Source organism: Scleropages formosus, chromosome 7 (genome assembly GCF_900964775.1).
Source record: "Scleropages formosus chromosome 7, fSclFor1.1, whole genome shotgun sequence".
In the NCBI taxonomy this organism is placed as follows: Eukaryota; Metazoa; Chordata; class Actinopteri; order Osteoglossiformes; family Osteoglossidae; genus Scleropages; species Scleropages formosus.
In genome coordinates this window covers 26,854,703-26,873,094 of record NC_041812.1, presented here as the reverse complement: position 1 = coordinate 26,873,094, position 18,392 = coordinate 26,854,703, and the positions used below count along the sequence as shown (strand labels likewise).

The window sequence follows — 18,392 nt, the reverse complement described above, 5'->3', positions numbered from 1 at the left end:
TAAGTTGTACATTGCGGCATTTTTGAGCTCGAGTCAGCTGACACCTGGTCATTGCACACCAATGCACAAGCAATTAGGATGCCAAATATTTTTATTGTTACCGATCGCATGCAATGCGTGAGAGGATATTTACACCCACATGGTGGAAAATTGGATTGGCTGAAAGCAAATGCAGACTGACTGCCAGCTTTGATTTGAGCTACCATTCACATCAAAGCAAAGGAAGTAATTTGGTGGGAAATGGTTTTTTTTTTTTTTTTTTTTTTTTTTTTTTTGTGTGTGTGTGCGCCTTAAGCTGATACTGGTTGAATGGGTTTTAAGCATGTCCCCTCCCTTTATTAGTTAACATTCATTTGCTTTGCAGACAGCCTAATCCAAAGCTACACAAATAATAAAAAAACATTGACAGTTACCCTTTCTGGTAGCTGAATGTGTACTGAGGCCATTCAGGTCAGCTGCTGTTCTCAAGGGCACCTTAGTAGGAGTGTTAAAGGGTGGTTGAGGACACTGATAGAATAGGCCAATCACGTTTTTACAGAACCATATAATTACTTGCCAATGTGCTTCCTGTGATGAAAGAAAGCGGGTCCTTTCCTCAGAGGCACTTGTGACTCTATGGACCCTGTTTTGTCCAAGCAGCCTTTACTTGTCAATGTGGCCTTGGATACCAAAGGTTTACGTTAAATTAAGGAGCTATTTTCAGTAACCATTTCCCTTCCCAGTTTTAATCCATGTTCAATAGCCCTTATTGGTCACATCATGTCTACAGGCCACTGATAGCATTACAGATGTTATCAGCTGTACTGCATCAGCGAGCTCCTCCCAGGACCATCAGATCTGAACGCAAACATTACCTCTTAATGAGAGGTATTTTTGTAGTTTCGATATTTTACAAAACGTCCTTCAGTTAGCTCACTTGGACATATGCCAGCTTTAATTGTATGCCCTGGAGCTACTAGAAAATAAATGCAAATTTGCTTAGGATCCATAACAACTATATTTCGAGTAGCTATTTTATTTGACAACTCAATTGCACACCCGATTGTGACGCACAAAGGAAAACTCTAACAACTAAGCATTTCAATTGTTTAACAACCGGACGCCTTTTCTATTTTTCCTCCGCATGGAGCGGATTATCTTTATCAAAACCTAAAATTCGATTCCGTGTTGTTTGGCAGCGAGTAACCCATTATTTACAACCAAATAAGGGTTTATACAAAATGCTTTACTTCATGAACATCAAAAAATAATGTTGTACAATCCCAACCAAAATAAATTTTCCAGATTTTATAGTGCACCATTGAAAACAGATTTATTCTTGTAACTGAATGGGGCTCTCTTTTACAATGTTTGTTACCGGCAAAGTGGAGATTCACCATTAACTTGACAACAGTTAAAGACACAGGAAATGGGCTCTTTGTATATCCTGTCATGTGACTTGCAGATGGATTAAGGACTTCTTCATTTTTCCCTCCAACCTTTGGATTCATTTGAAAAGACTCCATTCAGTCTCCCTGAGGCCGAAGAAACGTTGTCTCCCCTGCAGCTATAACCTTAATTTCACTGTGGTTATTCTGTCTTGTTAAAATTTCACTCATTCTTGTTTCTGTTTAATTGCCCTCTGCTAGTTAATTCATTTTGTGTCGTAATGTCGACATTACTGAGATTTCTCAATTATCGCAAGTTTTGGAACAAAGTTCGTTTTCATCGTCGGCTTTTGCGAACACAATTAACACGGTTTCTTTCGTGGTGTAATTTGCCAGTTTTCTTTATTGCTCTCTTTTACACCCGGGAAGCATTGTCGTCATGTAATGTTTACTTGTGTTTAACATGTTGAATCATAATTTATAAGTTTTGATGTTTAAAGTTATTCTGCAGTGCTTTGCAAACTCCGTTCCAGAATAATCGATCAGATGTGACCTTTCTCAGAAGCTTAGGTGTATTTTGCTAATTCAGTTCAACGCTTGTAAGGGTATATTATGAGAAAAGTACAGTATTCGTGTCAACCTATTTATTTAATCATATCTATCATATGTATATTGCATGCCATTAAGTTCGTTTTTCACCTTTCTTATTAATAAATATGGGACAGCTAGTAATGGTTACAACTGCTGCCTTTGGACCTGATGGTTGCAAGTTTGATTCCCACCTCCAGCTGTAGTACCTTTGAGCAAGGTACTTAGCCTGAATTACTCTAGTAAAAATGACCCAGGTTTAAATGGGTAAATAACTGTAAGTACCTTAACATTGTAAATCGCTTTGGAAGGTGTTAGCTAATTGAATAGATCCAATGTAAATAGTTTGAGTATTAGGAAGGGTTGTTTAGAGAGGAGTTTAGATGCCTGTCAAAGTATACATTGGACAGGATAGTGGTGCCCAGCAAAGATACATTCAGATATGTCACATTAAAGTGATCTGTGTTCCTGAAGATGCAGTATTGGGGCAATGCAGGGCTCCTGGGGCACTTAGTTTGAATGAATGTCAACACAAATAGAATTAGTCTCCTCCTCTTTTCTAGTCACTTCATTTTGTGTTTTTTGGTGGAGACCTGGGTTCTTTCTCCCAGGCATTTTCATTCAAGTTCTTCTCACTGATGCAAAGCCCAGCTCTGAGGTATACGCAAGGTCTTCACAGGTCCAGCTAATCCCCAATCATGGCCTGAGATATCTCGCCATGTGCTCTGACTTTGATGCTGAGGACTATGAGTGATGTAAGACCTACCAACTTTAAAATCTGCACAACATACCTGGCAGACCATGAAGGGTAACTATACTGTGATTTTCAACGCATAAAAATAGCTCAAGCTCTGTTGAATTAAACAACCTCTATGACCTTTGTGTATGCACACTTTTAATAAGAAATGATTATGAAATGTGACACAGATAGTAAGAATATTAGAAATTTGTCATTTTTGAATTTTTTTTTCTTAATTAGGAAATTTTTTTTTTTTTGGTACGGTGTATTATGTTTTTTTTAATTATTTTTCCCAGTAACTATATCCTTGTAGCGCTTTCGGTGAGACACTGCTAATTTGTGTGTGTACTGAACAGTATCAAGGGAAAATTAATCTCTTGACCACTTCCAAATCACAGCGGGAGCTTAAACGGCATTTACTCATAGCCTGCGAATTCTGATCAGAATGTAGTCCATCTGTCTAAATGCAGACCTTCTGCTTCTTGTTTATCCGTTTCATTAATTTCTGCATGTTCATGCAGCATTTTATTTTTCTTTAAACTGAGATTCTGTATTGTTGTTTGGGTGTTGGGTGGTGTTTGGGTATTAGCAGTGATATTTCATCTTTCTTCCTTTAAGTTTGTGGCCAGCCGGTCCTGTGGTTCGCCAGTGAGATTGACTTTTTTTGATTAAAACCTGACAGCCTTTTAGCTGTAAAAGTAGAGTTAGAACCAGCTTCACTAATCAATAATGTATTTCAGGGCATCTGAGCAATGAGTGTATCTGGATATGTGGGTTTCCTAAGCACCAATAAAATTTGACTCCAGAATGGATACAGTAATTTATTGCGTGACATAGATGGGTTTGATTATTACTTTTATGGCATTCCTTCATCCGTATTTGTGTTTTGCAATTTCAGAGTGTGATTCACACTACTAACTCCTTGTGATGGGCTGACAATGGCGCACGCACAGAAAAGATCACTGTATGCAGCGTGTGGCGTGTTTTCCAAAATTCAACAGCCTTGGAAGTAATTTCATCCCTTTCATAATGTCAGAGAGCAGGAGGAAACACCGGGTGCTTCTGACAGCATACTTAATGTTACCCAAACAAAGACATATAATAAAAAGCCCATATCCTATTGCTACCATTTGAAAAAAAAGAGTAAAAAATCTGTGGTAACAAAATAACATTTTAAAAAACAACCACGACATACTGTTTGGTTTGTGGAAATGGAGTTTCAAAGCCTCTCCTTGTACCAGACTGAAAAGCATTGGTTTGCACAGTATATCTGCTGGAGTGTATTGCAGAGAGAAATCAAATCAAGACTCCAATTATCAAAGCACATCGTTGACAGCATGGGAATTGCTGAAGTGTGAGAGGAAGGCAGTGCTTTGCTTCTCAGTCGCAGCCCGCCGGGACTGCACCTGCCGAAACATGAAAACGAGGATGGCCCGTTGGTTTGTGTGAGTGAAGTGGAGTTTTTAGAACACATGGGACTGGGTTAGTGTGGGAGAGGACACCTAGAGATTTGAGTTTTCTTCTGCTCCAGCTTTCTGGCCTGCATTCCCTTGTTAGGTATTTATAGAATGTGGTTTTTTTTTTTTTACCCCCCCCCCTCATGTCACCCTTCCTATGCATAACAAACACGGTAAATGGATCCTGTTGTGTTAAGACGAGACAATGTCCGCTGGGACGTAACGTCCAGGCTGTTAAGGGAGAATGCAAATGCGCTCATTCATTAATGCACAGGCTCAAACTCTTGCAGACTCATGCACTCAAAATACCGTGGCCACATGGGTGGTGCAGAGGTGCTGGACAAAACCAAGCTTTCTTTAAAGAAAAAGGGAACAGAAATTAGCAACACAGACCTTTTCAAAACAAACACAAAAATCTTATTTGGCAGACAGTTTATTCCCAAGAGCAAGGTACAGCTCAAAGTAAACAAAAGTCCTTTTACTATGGACGAACAGTAAATTATTGTAGTGATGAGTGTTTAATGTGGAGAATAAAAAGAAGAAATTGCAAATCATAAAGATGTATTTATTGTCACACAAGACAGGAATGGATATCGCCAGGGAGGGAAAAATTCTTAGCTCAAGAAAATCATTCTATCAGTGTAAGCTAGAGACAAGCAAAACGGCTATAACCAAATTAAAATTATGGTCATCAGGGGGATATTTTCTCCTGACTGGTCTTTCTAGCCTTCTCTGCCATTGTCTTGGGACCCGCTCCCTCACATAAAAGTCCTAACAGTCCACTTAATAACAGACAGCTGGTCGTCTTTGCTCGGTAGAACTGGCACCAGGGAGCCATCCATCAAATTTAGCCCTACTCTTCTCCATAGTTCTGCCTTATTGCCAGCATAAAATACACAATTATATTTATCCAGTGCTTTTCTCTAAAGCAACTTATAACAATTAGTCAATTTACATAGATGGGCAGTTTATTTACGTGAGCATTTCAAAGTAAGAGTTTTACTCAAGGGTACTGCAGCAGGATGTGGGATTCAAACCTTCAGCTGCTGAGTTCAGAAGGGGCAGCTCTAACACATCGCTGGGCATAAGCTAAGGCTCACAGATATACTCTGCTGTGCAGAGACAAGTTCACGGACACAGGTGTGTTGTCTGAGGGCTGGCCGCTGTCAGTGCCCTCGCATTGTGACAGATGCTGCGCTCCCACTCAGGGATGCTGATAGCTGCTCAGCTGGCCACTGAAGGAGAATTGCTGTTGCATCTACCTCTAAACCTTCTCGTCTCCCCATTAGTAGCAGGTTGATTTCTGAGAACTCGTTGTCTCACCTCAGAGCACCTCTGTTTGTCTGGAACAACCCGGTTTAAATGTGTAGCTTCACATCAAGCCGCTGGAGCTGAAGTAACTTGGTGGAATGCAGTCATGTTAGGACAGCAGTGACTGTCAGGTATAACTGAGAAGACAATCAGCAGTGTTTTCCTAAATGCGTTCACTGAGGTGTGGTTTGGTTCGAAGCAGATTAGTATTTTTCTTGACAACATAGTGCACGAAAGCTATATTGAAGACATAATTACAATTGTACTTGTTTTCTGGTTTTGTGCTCCTTAAAGGTTTTAATCCCTGCTGAACATAGTCAAACACGTCTTACTAAATATAGCGACACTGGAATCTCAAGCATGGATGCCCTTGTGCTTTTCTAATTTCCAATTACACTTAGTAAGCTTTCCTGCTTTCTCTGTGTCTAAATCCAAGGCTACTGAAATACCAGTATGTTCATTATACAGTTACGCTGCAATCCGGGTTTGTTGCACATGACCTTTGGTGTGCTAGAGGCCTTATTGATATTGTGGCGCATGACGCTTTGCGTTTCAATGGGGCGAAGAAGGACGCACAGACAGCGTTTATTCTGAATTTTTTATTGAAACACCAGCCCACAAGCAAATAATATTCTCATTCTGAGGACCCCCTTATCTTAAGGATCTGCACCTCAAGTCAGCCTTCCCATCCTGCTTAGTGCCCCCAGGCTTTTTTTTTTTCTACTGAGAAACACGGACACCCCTTTATTTTGCCCGCAAGTCCCCCCCAGTGGTTGCACACTTTACTCATTTTACCCATAATGCAACTATTTACAATAGGCTCGTTTCCCAGTCAAACTTACGGTAATGCGGGTCATTACAATACGTTATATTTATGCATGACTAGCTGATTTAAAGTAGTTCTCTCCTGGTCTTAGTTCTTGTGTTTTGACCATGTAAGATTCTCTGATGATGAACAATCCATTCATTCATCCATCCAATTTACGAATAGTAATGATGGTTATAATGATGTGTATGTTGCAACAGGTGGCCAAGTGGTTAGACAAGTATATATAATTTTAAAGATCGAGTGGGTTTGAATCAACTATGTGCTACCTGTAGTACACCTAAATATAGTATTTCACTCCAGTAAAGCAAGGACACTTTGAGTTGAATTGTAACTTCCTTCAGATAAATGTCCATAATGAGCAATGCAAACCAGTAATGATAATCTAAATAATAAATCATTGTTGAACCCATTTACCTCACATCTTCAGTATCTTCATATCTTCAATAAGCTATAAATGGGTGGTGAGTAGAACTGTAAGCTATGTAAGTTGTCCTAGATATGGATGTCTGCACTGCAAGGAGATAATCTGGAGCTACGAAGTGAAAAGGATTAAATGAACAGGCGCATATGGTGTTGGATGGTGAGACTTAAGGGATAACATCCCGCTGGTTATTGAAGACATGAAAGTTTTTTTTTTTTTTTTTTTTTTTTTTATTTGTCCGCTAAATGTGTTGAAGGGTTCAGCAGCTCAGTTAAGTACCAATATTTTTACTCAGCCACCCCACAGGTGCTTAGATACTTCAAAGATTGTGGGTCCCTCGTGTAGCAGCTTTTAAGGCTCAGACCTAAGCACTGAGCTTGGTGGCAGCATAGCGATCCTAGAAGCTTCTAGAAGGCCTTGACCTGTTTTGTTGTATATAAAATTGCTGCCTTCAGAAAAGCAGAGAAACAGTTAGCTATTTCTATAGACTATGTCAGCATTGTGTCTGTACATCTTCAGTCTTTAAAAACATTTTTAGTAATACCCTATTTTAGTTGGCTGTAACGAGAAAATACACTTCCTTTCTCTAGTTTAAATGTTATTGTTTACCTACAGTAGTCCTCAAACCTCTCATTGTCTACAACATCTTCATCAGCCATGGTTGATGATCCCTTTTTAGATTCTACTGGGACCTGACCATGCTGCTGCTGATGGTGGGCAATCTGATCATCATCCCCGTGGGCATCACCTTCTTCAAGGATGAACACACGCCACCCTGGATCGTCTTCAATGTTGTGTCAGATACCTTCTTCCTCGTGGACCTGGTACTCAACTTTCGCACGGGCATCGTGAAGGAGGACAACACTGAGATCATCTTAGACCCACAACAGATCAAGGTCAAGTACCTGCGGAGCTGGTTTGTGGTGGACTTCATCTCCTCCATCCCTGTGGACTACATTTTCCTCATTGTAGAGACACGCATCGACTCGGACTTCTACAAGACGGCTCGTGCCCTGAGGATCGTCCGCTTCACTAAGATCCTCAGTCTTCTGCGTCTGCTGCGGCTGTCCAGGCTCATCCGCTACATCCATCAGTGGGAGGAGGTAGGGCTAGAGTGAGGCTTAGCTTCAGCTGAGTCATTTGTTTGGTGCATAAAAGCAATCCTTTCAAGTCCCCATCCACTGTTTCATTTTCAGCACCTACACCTTTTGGGTACACAACTGTGAAAATCATAAGTGTGTTTCTGAGAAGATAAAGCATGAATGCTGAGGAAGTGTGGGGTACATTCATGGTGTTGCAACATGTATTTTTGATTTGTTGTTCTTTAGGTTTTTGTGTCTCAGTCTTGTTAAGGAGGTCAGCTGGTAGCAATAGCGGATGGTGCTGCTGTATTTGGATCCGAAGATTACAGATTTGAGTCTCGCACACTGCTATATTACCTTGGAGTAAGGTACCTACCCCAAGCTGCTCCAGTAAAAATTGGTCAGCTGCATAAATAGGTAAATATTGCTGGTTGCTTAATGTGGGAAGTCACTCTAACGTTAATCGTGTGGAGAAAAGCATGAGCTAAATATGCAAATCTCATTAAAATATTCTTTCCTTGACAGTCATTTTATGCTTATCAAATTAAACCTAAATTTGTCTGAAAAATTTCAGTAAATACAAAACTGTTCCTATTAAAATGGGCAACCATCTTTTGTGCACATTGCCAGATATTCTAAAATTAGCATATCTCCCAGCATGCTTTGCTGTGGAAAATGTCACCCTGCCATAGCATGATGCTCCCATCAGTCAACCTCAGGGAACGGTGGCTGAATGTAACTTTCACCGACGGCAGGCTGAAAGGCAGTGGTACAAAGAGCAGTGCACTCCAGCAGCTGCCAACACAGCCACCTTTAATCGCCCGGATTGGGATCTCCCACCTAAACCCAGCGGACATCCTCTGCCTTTTAGCATTAAGCAATTCTACGAAGTGAATGTGGGGCATGTTGCCTCTTTGCCAGAGTGTGGAGTGAAGCATGGGTTAGAGTGAGCAGCATTGCATGATAATTTTCTCCAAATGCACTTGAAATGCCTACTTGCTGTCAGATGACCTCTTCTTTTAGTGCTTAGTGAAATAGACTGCTCTGTAAAAATTCTGTTATGTACATTTTTTCCCCACCTCCTGCTTCCGGCATGAAGAGTGCTTTGTTAATGACACGAAAATGAGCAAAGTCATCCTTGTTTTACACCATCGCTTCTAGAGGGACTTGCCCGTTGTGTTGGCGCAGCAATACAGTGGACAAACAGAGTATCGGGGTTGCAGGTAACACTTGGAAAAAGTGTGAGTTTCTGTGATTGCCAGGCAAAGCTGAACAACACCAGGGATGTGACTGCCAGACTGGAAGCGCTGTGTCTGTGACACTCATTCTAGTGGGAGTTTCTTGTAGGAGTTGTTGTTTTGTTTGGACAGTAAAATGAGTCCCTCGTCAAAGGTCCTCGAGCGACTTTCTGCAGGCACCGAAATGACCTTGTGGCCTTGCTGCAAGTTCATTATTGACTTCCTGTGGAGAGCACCACAGCGCGATACTCACGTTGGTGTGTCGTGACACTTGAAGACCTTTGCTGACTTGCTGGAGCGTGGAATCATGTCTTTTCCACGAGTCCATAAGTGAAACACTACACAAGGACATATTCATCACCTCTGTGCCAGGTGAATATAACATTTGAAACTTAATTTGAAAGTCAAAGGCCCAAGTATTTTTACTGATGTGGGGTTAAATTCAGTCAGAGAGAGAGAGAACAAGCAACATGGTTGGTGTTCATCTCCAGAGTGACTTGCCTAAGTACAGTGATGCACCACTTAACGACGTTTCGTTTCACAACTGATTGCATATACGTACGACGGTGGTTCCATAATGTTGTTATGGAGCAGAAAAATTCTTCTCGTCTAGTGACGTTATAGCCGTCATGATGTCGAAGCTCAACATGTTACTCACGTGTTCTTGGTGGTGCTGCTGGCGTAAACAAAGCTGCTGCGCTGCCAGTCGTATAAAAGTATAGCACGTACAATTGTGTACAGTCCATAATACTTGATAATGATGATAAACACCTATGTTACTGGATTTACTATAGTGTACTTTTTGTCCTTATTTTACAGTGTACTCTATCTATTTATAAGAAAAAGTGTACTGTAAACCGTTATGCTGTTTTACGCCGGCAACAGCGTCATAAATCTTATATTTACTGTGCCTCTTGGCTAGATCGAGGCTATACCATCTAGGTTTGTATGGCTGTACCATCTAGATTTGTATAAGAACACTCTGTAATCGAGGTTATATCATCTAGGTTTGTATAAGTACACTCTGTGATCGGGCTATACCATCTAGGTTTGTATACATACACTCTGTGATTGAGGCTATACCATTTAGGTTTGTATAAGTACACTCTATGATCGGGCTATACCATCTAGGTTTGTATACATACACTCTGTGATTGAGGCTATACCATTTAGGTTTGTATAAGTACACTCTGTGATTGAGGCTATACCATTTAGGTTTGTATAAGTACACTCTGTGATTGAGGCTATACCATTTAGGTTTGTATAAGTACACTCTGTGATTGAGGCTATACCATTTAGGTTTGTACAAGTACACTCTATGATCAAGGCTATACCATCTAGGTTTGCATAAGTACACTGTGATGTTTGCACTACGACAAAATCACCTAACGACACATTTCTCAGAACGTATCCCTATCGTTAAGCAACCCATGTCTGTACGCTTTGCCTGGTGTCTCTCCTTAGTTCTCCCAGGGTGTGAGGGGTCCATGCCAGCATGTGGAGCTGTATGGCTTTCGAGCCCACACAACAGTGGTTTGCACCGGGCTAGACTGGAGTGGAGTGGGAGAAGAAGCAGGGGAAAAGAAACCTCAGGATGGGACGATAAGACATCTCCACTCAACGGCCTGGCCAGCAGCGCCGGTGCCACAGAAAGCTCCCTTTCATTTCCGCTAAATGAATCATTGGTGATAAATAAATAAATAAATAATGCAAATCAGCTAATCAGGCCCCTCTCGGCTGGCAGACACACGGGCCAAGGACTGCTCTTTCACAGATAAGAATGAGGAAGAAGAAAAGGCTTCATGGGGTATTATTGAATGCACAATAAAGCATGCCACCATCGGTGACAGCTCCTCAAGGGTGGAAATGCGCTTTGTGTGATATTAATATCCACCGCTGGGTATCTTAGAAGACTTTTAAATGAAAATATGTAATCCGATGCACATGCACACTTTAGCCGTCTTCCATCATATAATGGCTTTGGAAAAAAAAAAGCTCTCCAGGTTCACCGAAATGCATTAAAGCACATTGCGCCGCCTGCAGATCACTCTTGGAATGGCTTTACATCTCCCTTGCAAAGTTCTGAGAAGTATGAATGGAAGGAATTTCCCAGTGTAGGTTACTCTTGGCTTCGTGCACACCTGATTTTACCGTGTGTCTCTCTTAAATTGTTCCGAAGCCCTCCCTGTTGCCTGACTGATGTATGGAAGCCATTCAAATTTCTGCAGTTGTGCTAATGTAAGAGCGACATAGCGGTGCAGTAGGTAGTGCTGCTGCCTCATAACATCTGGGCAGTTTGTGCATAGTTTTGAATCCAGCTCAATGTGTGTTGAGTTTCCATGTCTCTTTGTGGGATTCCTCCTTGTGCTCTGGTTTCCTCCCACAGTGCAAAGACATGTATTTCAGGTGAATTTAACGCTAAATTGCCCATGGTGTGTGAGTGCATTAGCATGTGTGGCTACCTTGCAATGGACAGGCATTCTGTCTAGGGTGTATCCCTTCTAGCTTGGTACCCAGTGATTCTGGGATAGGCTCCAGACCACCACAACCCTAACAACGACAAAGAGTTGAAAATAGTGAATGAAGGGTAATATATATAGCCATCATGTTTTTTGATGAAAGTTTTAAGGCGGAACAAAACGGAACAAACAAAGAGCCATTTCTCAGAACATGCCACCATTTTTGTCTACATGCAGTAGTAATTCTGTGCAGGGTGCAAAGACTGGCCTTCCACATCTCCCACTGGTGCAAACAGAACTGTTGCTCCCTGTCCGTCTTGTGGCATTATAGCAATGTGCAGAGCCATGGTAGGCTGAGGTGCCTTCTTTACGTAACTGGAATTGAGGCCATTCACAGCCAGCTGAGTTCCACTTTTGTACAACATGGGAAGAGATTTTCGAGCTTACAAACACAGTCACAGTTGGACATGAAATGTGGGGGGGGGAAGTTTCAAGTGGAGTACTGTGCAGCGTATCATGTTAACTGGATGGAGCAGCGCAGGATGGGGTGTGTAAAGATCTGGAGTGTGACCGTAAAGATATATGTCCCACAAGCTGCCCATGCACACACTATTTATTGAATAGAAATCACTGCGTCCCACACACACACACAAAGCGAGGTGTTAAAATAGTGTTTGATACACAAGTTAGAGTACGTGGTGCTGTGGAGGCATTTTATTTCATATAATTTTTAATGTATTAAATGTTTATACATTATATATTGTACCTTCGCTGGAAAAAAATCAATGTGATGTAACCCTTTACCGCCGGACACACTGAGTATATGGCTGATTGAGAGAGAACCCTTAGGTAATTACCCTGGTCCTAAAACTCAGTCTGTGTCACAGGCAGCATCACGACAACCAATAACATTTGAGGAATCCTCGGTAGTTGGAAACATTTTCTGAAGGGATGCTTACTTGAGTGCTAACCACAGTAAGGGCCCTAGGGCATATGACAGCGCAAATATTACTGGAGATAACTTTAATGATATCATTGTTAAAGGAACTTCCAAGAGTGCATCTCTTAGCTTCCAAGATTACATGAGCACAAGTCAAAGTGGACAAGAAAGACACTAAACATTAGGCATACGGACTCTTCATATACACTGCGTACCATGGTTGCAGAAATGACCAAAGCTTGACTTGTGAATGTTTTGCAAAATAAGTCATGTAAGTTAAACAGGAAAATTTCTTCAATGGGACCACTGCTGTTAAAAGTTGTACTAGTAAACATAGGAAAAAATTTCAGGTATTCCATATATTTATATACCATACTGCATGTTTTCAGCCTTTTTCAAGGCACCATGTCTGCCCATAGGATGACTTGGCAGATGTATTTAAATACACACATATAAATATACACCACATGTTCCACTTCAAAAGATGAGAACTCCAAGTCATCATTTAACTTAAAAATATTTGTTTTACAGGAAATAATGCAAACTTAGTAGGACTGCAAATTTGTGGAACCTCTGAGGAGGAGCACATTGCCCTCATCAATCACACACACACACACACACACACATTTTCAGAACCGCTTGTCCCTTACGGGGTCACGGGGAACCGGAGCCTACCCGGCAACACAGGGCATAAGGCCAGAGGGGGAAGGGGACACACCCAGGACGGGACGCCAGTCCGCCGCAAGGCACCCCAAGCGGGACTTGAACCCCAGACCCACCGGAGAGCAGGACTGCGGCCCAACCCACTGCGCCACCGCACCCCCTCCTCATCAATCAAACATGTCTATTTACCCAGGTACAGATGCCAGTATGCTTATAATGCCTTTCTATAAAGAGTGGGTAGCAATCAGTCAGGCCTAATGTACTGCATTGTACAATTCAAATTGTGTGTGTGAGACGCAGAGAAACAGGGGTTGTCCAACATAGGTATTAATATAAGGTTGTCTGCTTGTTGTTCCTGTTTGATTCTCTAATGCCAGCCTTTTAATGTTGTTTTGAATGCTGTACGCTTTAAAAATAGGACTGCACCCACCTTCTTGAGGTATATATGTGATCACTATCGGCGTTGTCTCCTGCGTCTCGGCATTTAGATTCGATTCGTTGCATATTTTAAATTCTTCCACTGCAGACATGATTTTATATTCATCATCATCTGTACAGATTCACACAATTTTCTGAAACGTTTTTGGAAACCAGGACAGTCTGTTCCCTGCCTAATGCTGCTAATTATGTGAATGAAGCAGAAAGTGTAAATAAAGGAGAAAGTCTGATGAAGAGATCTGTTATCATAAATTAAGCCAGAATATACTAATGTCAGAAGCTTTGTAAAGTGAAGGCTCAGGACTCACTCACATGCAGTCTGTGATTTAAAGAGATGAAATAATATTATAAAATAATTCTAGTTTGCTGATTAGTTCAATGCTGATGTTAGATGGTAGTTGCTGCAGCCCATTATTATGGCAACCATTCTAGGCATTCGAGATGTGTAATCCACAGGGCTTGTACCTGCAGCAGGAGATCTGCTCCTACATTAGTAGAAGTCTTATAACTTCTAGTTCACTTACAGTGCTGTGCAAACAGCTTCATTAACTTAAATTAGAAAGGCAGAAGTGTTTGCGTTCCAGCTAGTGTGGGACATAATGTACGCTATAAATGTTATTAAAGTGTCAGTAGTAAACACTCTATTTTAGTGAAAGAGCACTCTGAAGAATACCGCATGTGCTTCTGTTGACTCATCCTTGGCTCATTACTACAGTGCACTGCAAGAAATAAAATGCTGTGGTATGATGAGAAAAACATGTTGACCATCTGTTTTGAAGTCAGGCTTTCTAAAGCTATGGTCAAAACCCTTTCTTGTGTTCTCAGAAATGCATCCTTTCAGTACTTTGCAGATAAAACGTGTTATGATGCAAATGAGGTGCAGCGCAGAGGTTGCAGCTGCAAGGAGAGCAGGGGGTAAAAGGAGGAACTGGAAGCAGCAGGCATCTGGGCTGTTCTTTGGTTGACATGAGCGTGCTGGAGGGCAACCGCTTTGAGCGCAAGTCCGCCAAGGGCATGGCCTGGAAATTTCAGTAGAACTAACCAGGAATCTGGGCTCTTCCTCTAATCCGTTCTGAAAGCGAACTTTCCATCCGCGAGTGATTCCAGCAGATGATCTAAATCAAAAGTGGCACACGCCCCCATGCCATTTCTTGTCCCTGTCATTGGAACTCCCTAACCCCACGTGTTATGCGCATGCACACTCCTGACGTTCTTGAAACAGTGAGCATAGAGTTGGGCTGGATTTTGTCTGACCAGTGAATGTATTTTGTGCATTATATCACTGGACTGGATGAGCTGCATGCCTATGGGTGATCTGTTCAGTGTCGATCTACCTCCATGTAGAAGACAGCGCCAAATGTGGTGCAAGTAAAACTAACAATCTCCCTTTTCCATTACATGCGTGATTGTGTAAAAATTAGTTCCCAAAACTGTAAGGGTTGGTCAACCAGAGAAATGCCTAGAGATACGTTTTTTCTTAGATCCATCTAAGAAATTCTAGTTTTCGCTTCTCTCCTATTATTTTTCCCCTCCCAAACTCACGTTGTATTTGACAAAATTTGTCTAAATTGTCTGTAAGGCTTCTGCTAAAGTTAAGTTTCCCCAGTCTGTTTCTTATATTAAATTCTTTCAGGCAGTCATGCTGGAAAAGGCCCTCTATAGAAATTGGGTTGAACTGAATTGAATTGAATGAATTAATGTAGGCATAGGGAGCTGTGTGAACCACAGCCCACAATGGGATTAAGTGCCTTTAAATTAAAGAGGCCATTAAAACCCACACTGTCTCCAACATCCAAGAAGATCCCAAGAGTGCACTTAACGGAGGTCAAGCAAACATTCATTCCATGTCCTTTCTGTTGAATAAAAGGGTTGTATCTATTAATTTTGAATATTGTCATTAGTTCATTGGAGTGTCTTATGGCATTTTCCCCTCTAAATGTGAATTGTTATTCCCAGCTGATATCCCTTAGACCAGGGATCCTCAATAATGATCCTTGATGGCCAGATGAAACAGTGCACATGCAGATTTTTCTGTTCTTTTTAAAACATTGCTGACCTTGGTGCTAAGATAGATGGATAGATAGATACTTTATTGATTCCTGGGGGAAATTCAGTAATTGGTACAATTGAGAGTGAGCTCAATTAGAGAAAATAACACATTCTGCTGAATGTTCCAGTGGTTATGTAAAGTACAAATCTGTATTAGTACCCCAGGATCAGGAGTGTAAAATGGTATGGTTAAGACCGCCCATTTCGTTCTACGTTTATAACAGACACGTTTCCAGGGCCTCGATCGGGTTTGGCAGTCCCAGTCCTGCTGGTTACATAAACAATTTAACAGGATCCTGGTTTATAACTAGAACACCAGGTGAGATGATGCACTAGCAATAAAATGATTAGAACTATTGCAGATTGGAAACTAGTATGTCATGTGGTATTGCTCGAGTCGTTAATCCCTGGCCTGCAGTAAGGTCACACATACATTTAGGATAATGCTTATTTAACATATGAATGACAATGATTGTGGCTTAAGGGGGTGCGGTGGCGCAGTGGGTTGGACCACGGTCCTGCTGTCCGGTGGGTCTGGGGTTCGAGTCTCGCTTGGGGTGCCTTGCGACGGACTGGCGTCCCGTCCTGGGTGTGTCCCCTCCCCCTCCGGCCTTACGCCCTGTGTTGCCGGGTAGGCTCCGGTTCCCCGTGACCCCGTATGGGACAAGCGGTTCTGAAAATGTGTGTGTGTGTGTGTGTGTGTGTGTGATTGTGGCTTTTGAGAACAGATGTTCCAGCCTAGAAAAATAAACATAAAAAAAAAAAAAATTGCCTGGTTCACTGGGCAGCCCAGAGTTGACCAACAGCACCAGTATAAACCCCAGGTTTGACGAACCCCTTCATGCCGATTGTTGCCTTTCGCTTGTACCACCCGCAGATCTTCCACATGACCTACGACCTGGCCAGTGCCATGGTGCGCATCGTCAACCTGATCGGCATGATGCTGCTGCTGTGCCACTGGGATGGCTGCCTGCAGTTCCTGGTGCCCATGCTGCAGGACTTCCCCCCCGATTGCTGGGTCTCCAAAAACAAGATGGTGGTGAGTGTTTAGCATCTCTGCTATCTTTAATCTTGTATTTTTTTTTTATTTGCACAATAGGTCTTTGTAGCCATGTTTATCTATTGTAATCAATGTCAAGCTGAAATTGCTTTTCTGCGCAGATTAAAATATATACTGTATAGGAATGAATAAATGAGTGAATATATCTAACTACGAAGGAAAAGTGTTTTTAATACTAATTACCAGCCTTTTAAGTCATCAGCACTCTGGATGAGCAAGTAGCATAGGGGTAGTAGGCATTACTTTGGTCCAGGTTTGAATCCCATTTACCCCTGAATAAGGTGCTTACCCTCAGTAGCTCCAGTAAAAATTACCCAGCTGTATAAATGGGTAAATAACTGTAAGTAACTTAGTATACCAACTTGTCGCTGTAAGTGGATTTGGAGCCACCCAAATTAACAACAATATGAATTATCTGAATGAAATGTAGCAGTCTGGTAAGATTCTAATTCTGCTGGTGTTTACTCTGTTGCTGGAGCTGAAGATGACTCAAGAAAGTGAAGGTTTGTACAGAATTAAGAAGTGACAGATAATGAACATTCAGGGCACTAGCTGTTTAGGCCCATAACAAGGCTGTACTGCCTAAGGGCAATACCGTCAAGTCAAATGAGCGTTGCAAGTCTTCTCTAGAGACGGCGTATTATTGCAGTGCTCCTCAATGCTCATTTGTTGACTCGGGTGGAAAACACCGACCGCTGTTTAAAACACTAAAATAGCCTTACAGGTAAATAAATCATGAACGAAGGAACAGGCATACTGCTTTTGGGTGCTTATACTATAGGATGCCGTGTAAACTATGTATTTTTTTGCTTTTTGCACAACCATAATGAGTATGATTTTTAGGTTTTCTGTAGAAAATTGCATACTGAGGCAGCTATGATGCCGTCAAGCATTGATCTCAGTCGTGCAAGAGGCAAGGAGAAGGGGCTTGTCCAGTATGAACTCTTCGGAAAGCCAACGTGAGATTAATCTGAACATTTTTTACCGATGCATGAACGCATATGAAGGAATATGAAACGAACCAAAACAAGGAGACAAAGCAAATAGCTGCATGTTGCTCCACCCAATGTGGATCTCATTCGGTAGGTGGTAGCTCTCTACCACAGTGGTAAATCCGCACAAACAGAATATTACAGCACCGCATTGACAGTTAGGAAAGCAACCTGCTGGTGCCTTAATAATCCGCAGCACATGGAAAGTCACAGAGAAAACTCACGTCTCGCCTGGACTGGACCTGCGCCCCTGTCTGGGTGAGATCTCACAGCTCTTATATAACTGACCCCTGGAGCAGTGATTTAGGAGTAGCTGGACGCCAACAGCTCACGGTAACCTGGCATGTTACAAATTACCACCGGCTCTTCAGAGACCTCATTTATTACCCGGTCTTATCGGCAGGCCCGCAGCGGCCCTCAGACATCAAAGAGGATCTGTCTGCGATCTTTGAAGGGTCCGTGCCTGAAATGACAAACACAATCACGTCCAATTCAGATCGGAACCTTTAATGATGCCAAGGATGAAAAAAATAAATATTTTAAAAAGTGGGAGCGTCTTGGCATCATGCACACGTGGATGGTGCTGTGTAAAAGACAGGCTGCTCATTTGGGCCTTTGTGTAATGGGTACAAATGGTAATCAGTGTAGCATCTGCCTGGAGCAGAGGCCATTATAGAAACACAGTCTTATGGACAAATTGGCCCCCATCTGATAAACTGCTCGACAAACTACCCATTTCCTCACTCTCGAGGGCTCCTT

General features: G+C 41.9%; 1 protein-coding gene across 1 annotated transcript in view; it reads left to right on the top strand.

Moving 5' to 3' along the window:
* LOC108926252 (potassium/sodium hyperpolarization-activated cyclic nucleotide-gated channel 3-like) overlaps positions 1-18,392 on the top strand; it is a 54,334-nt gene that overhangs the window by 12,623 nt on the left and 23,319 nt on the right. Inside the window, exons 2-3 of the mRNA XM_029253696.1 lie at positions 7,392-7,815; positions 16,459-16,620. Coding sequence (XP_029109529.1) covers positions 7,392-7,815; positions 16,459-16,620 — 586 coding nt within the window. The remainder of the gene's footprint in view (positions 1-7,391; positions 7,816-16,458; positions 16,621-18,392) is intronic.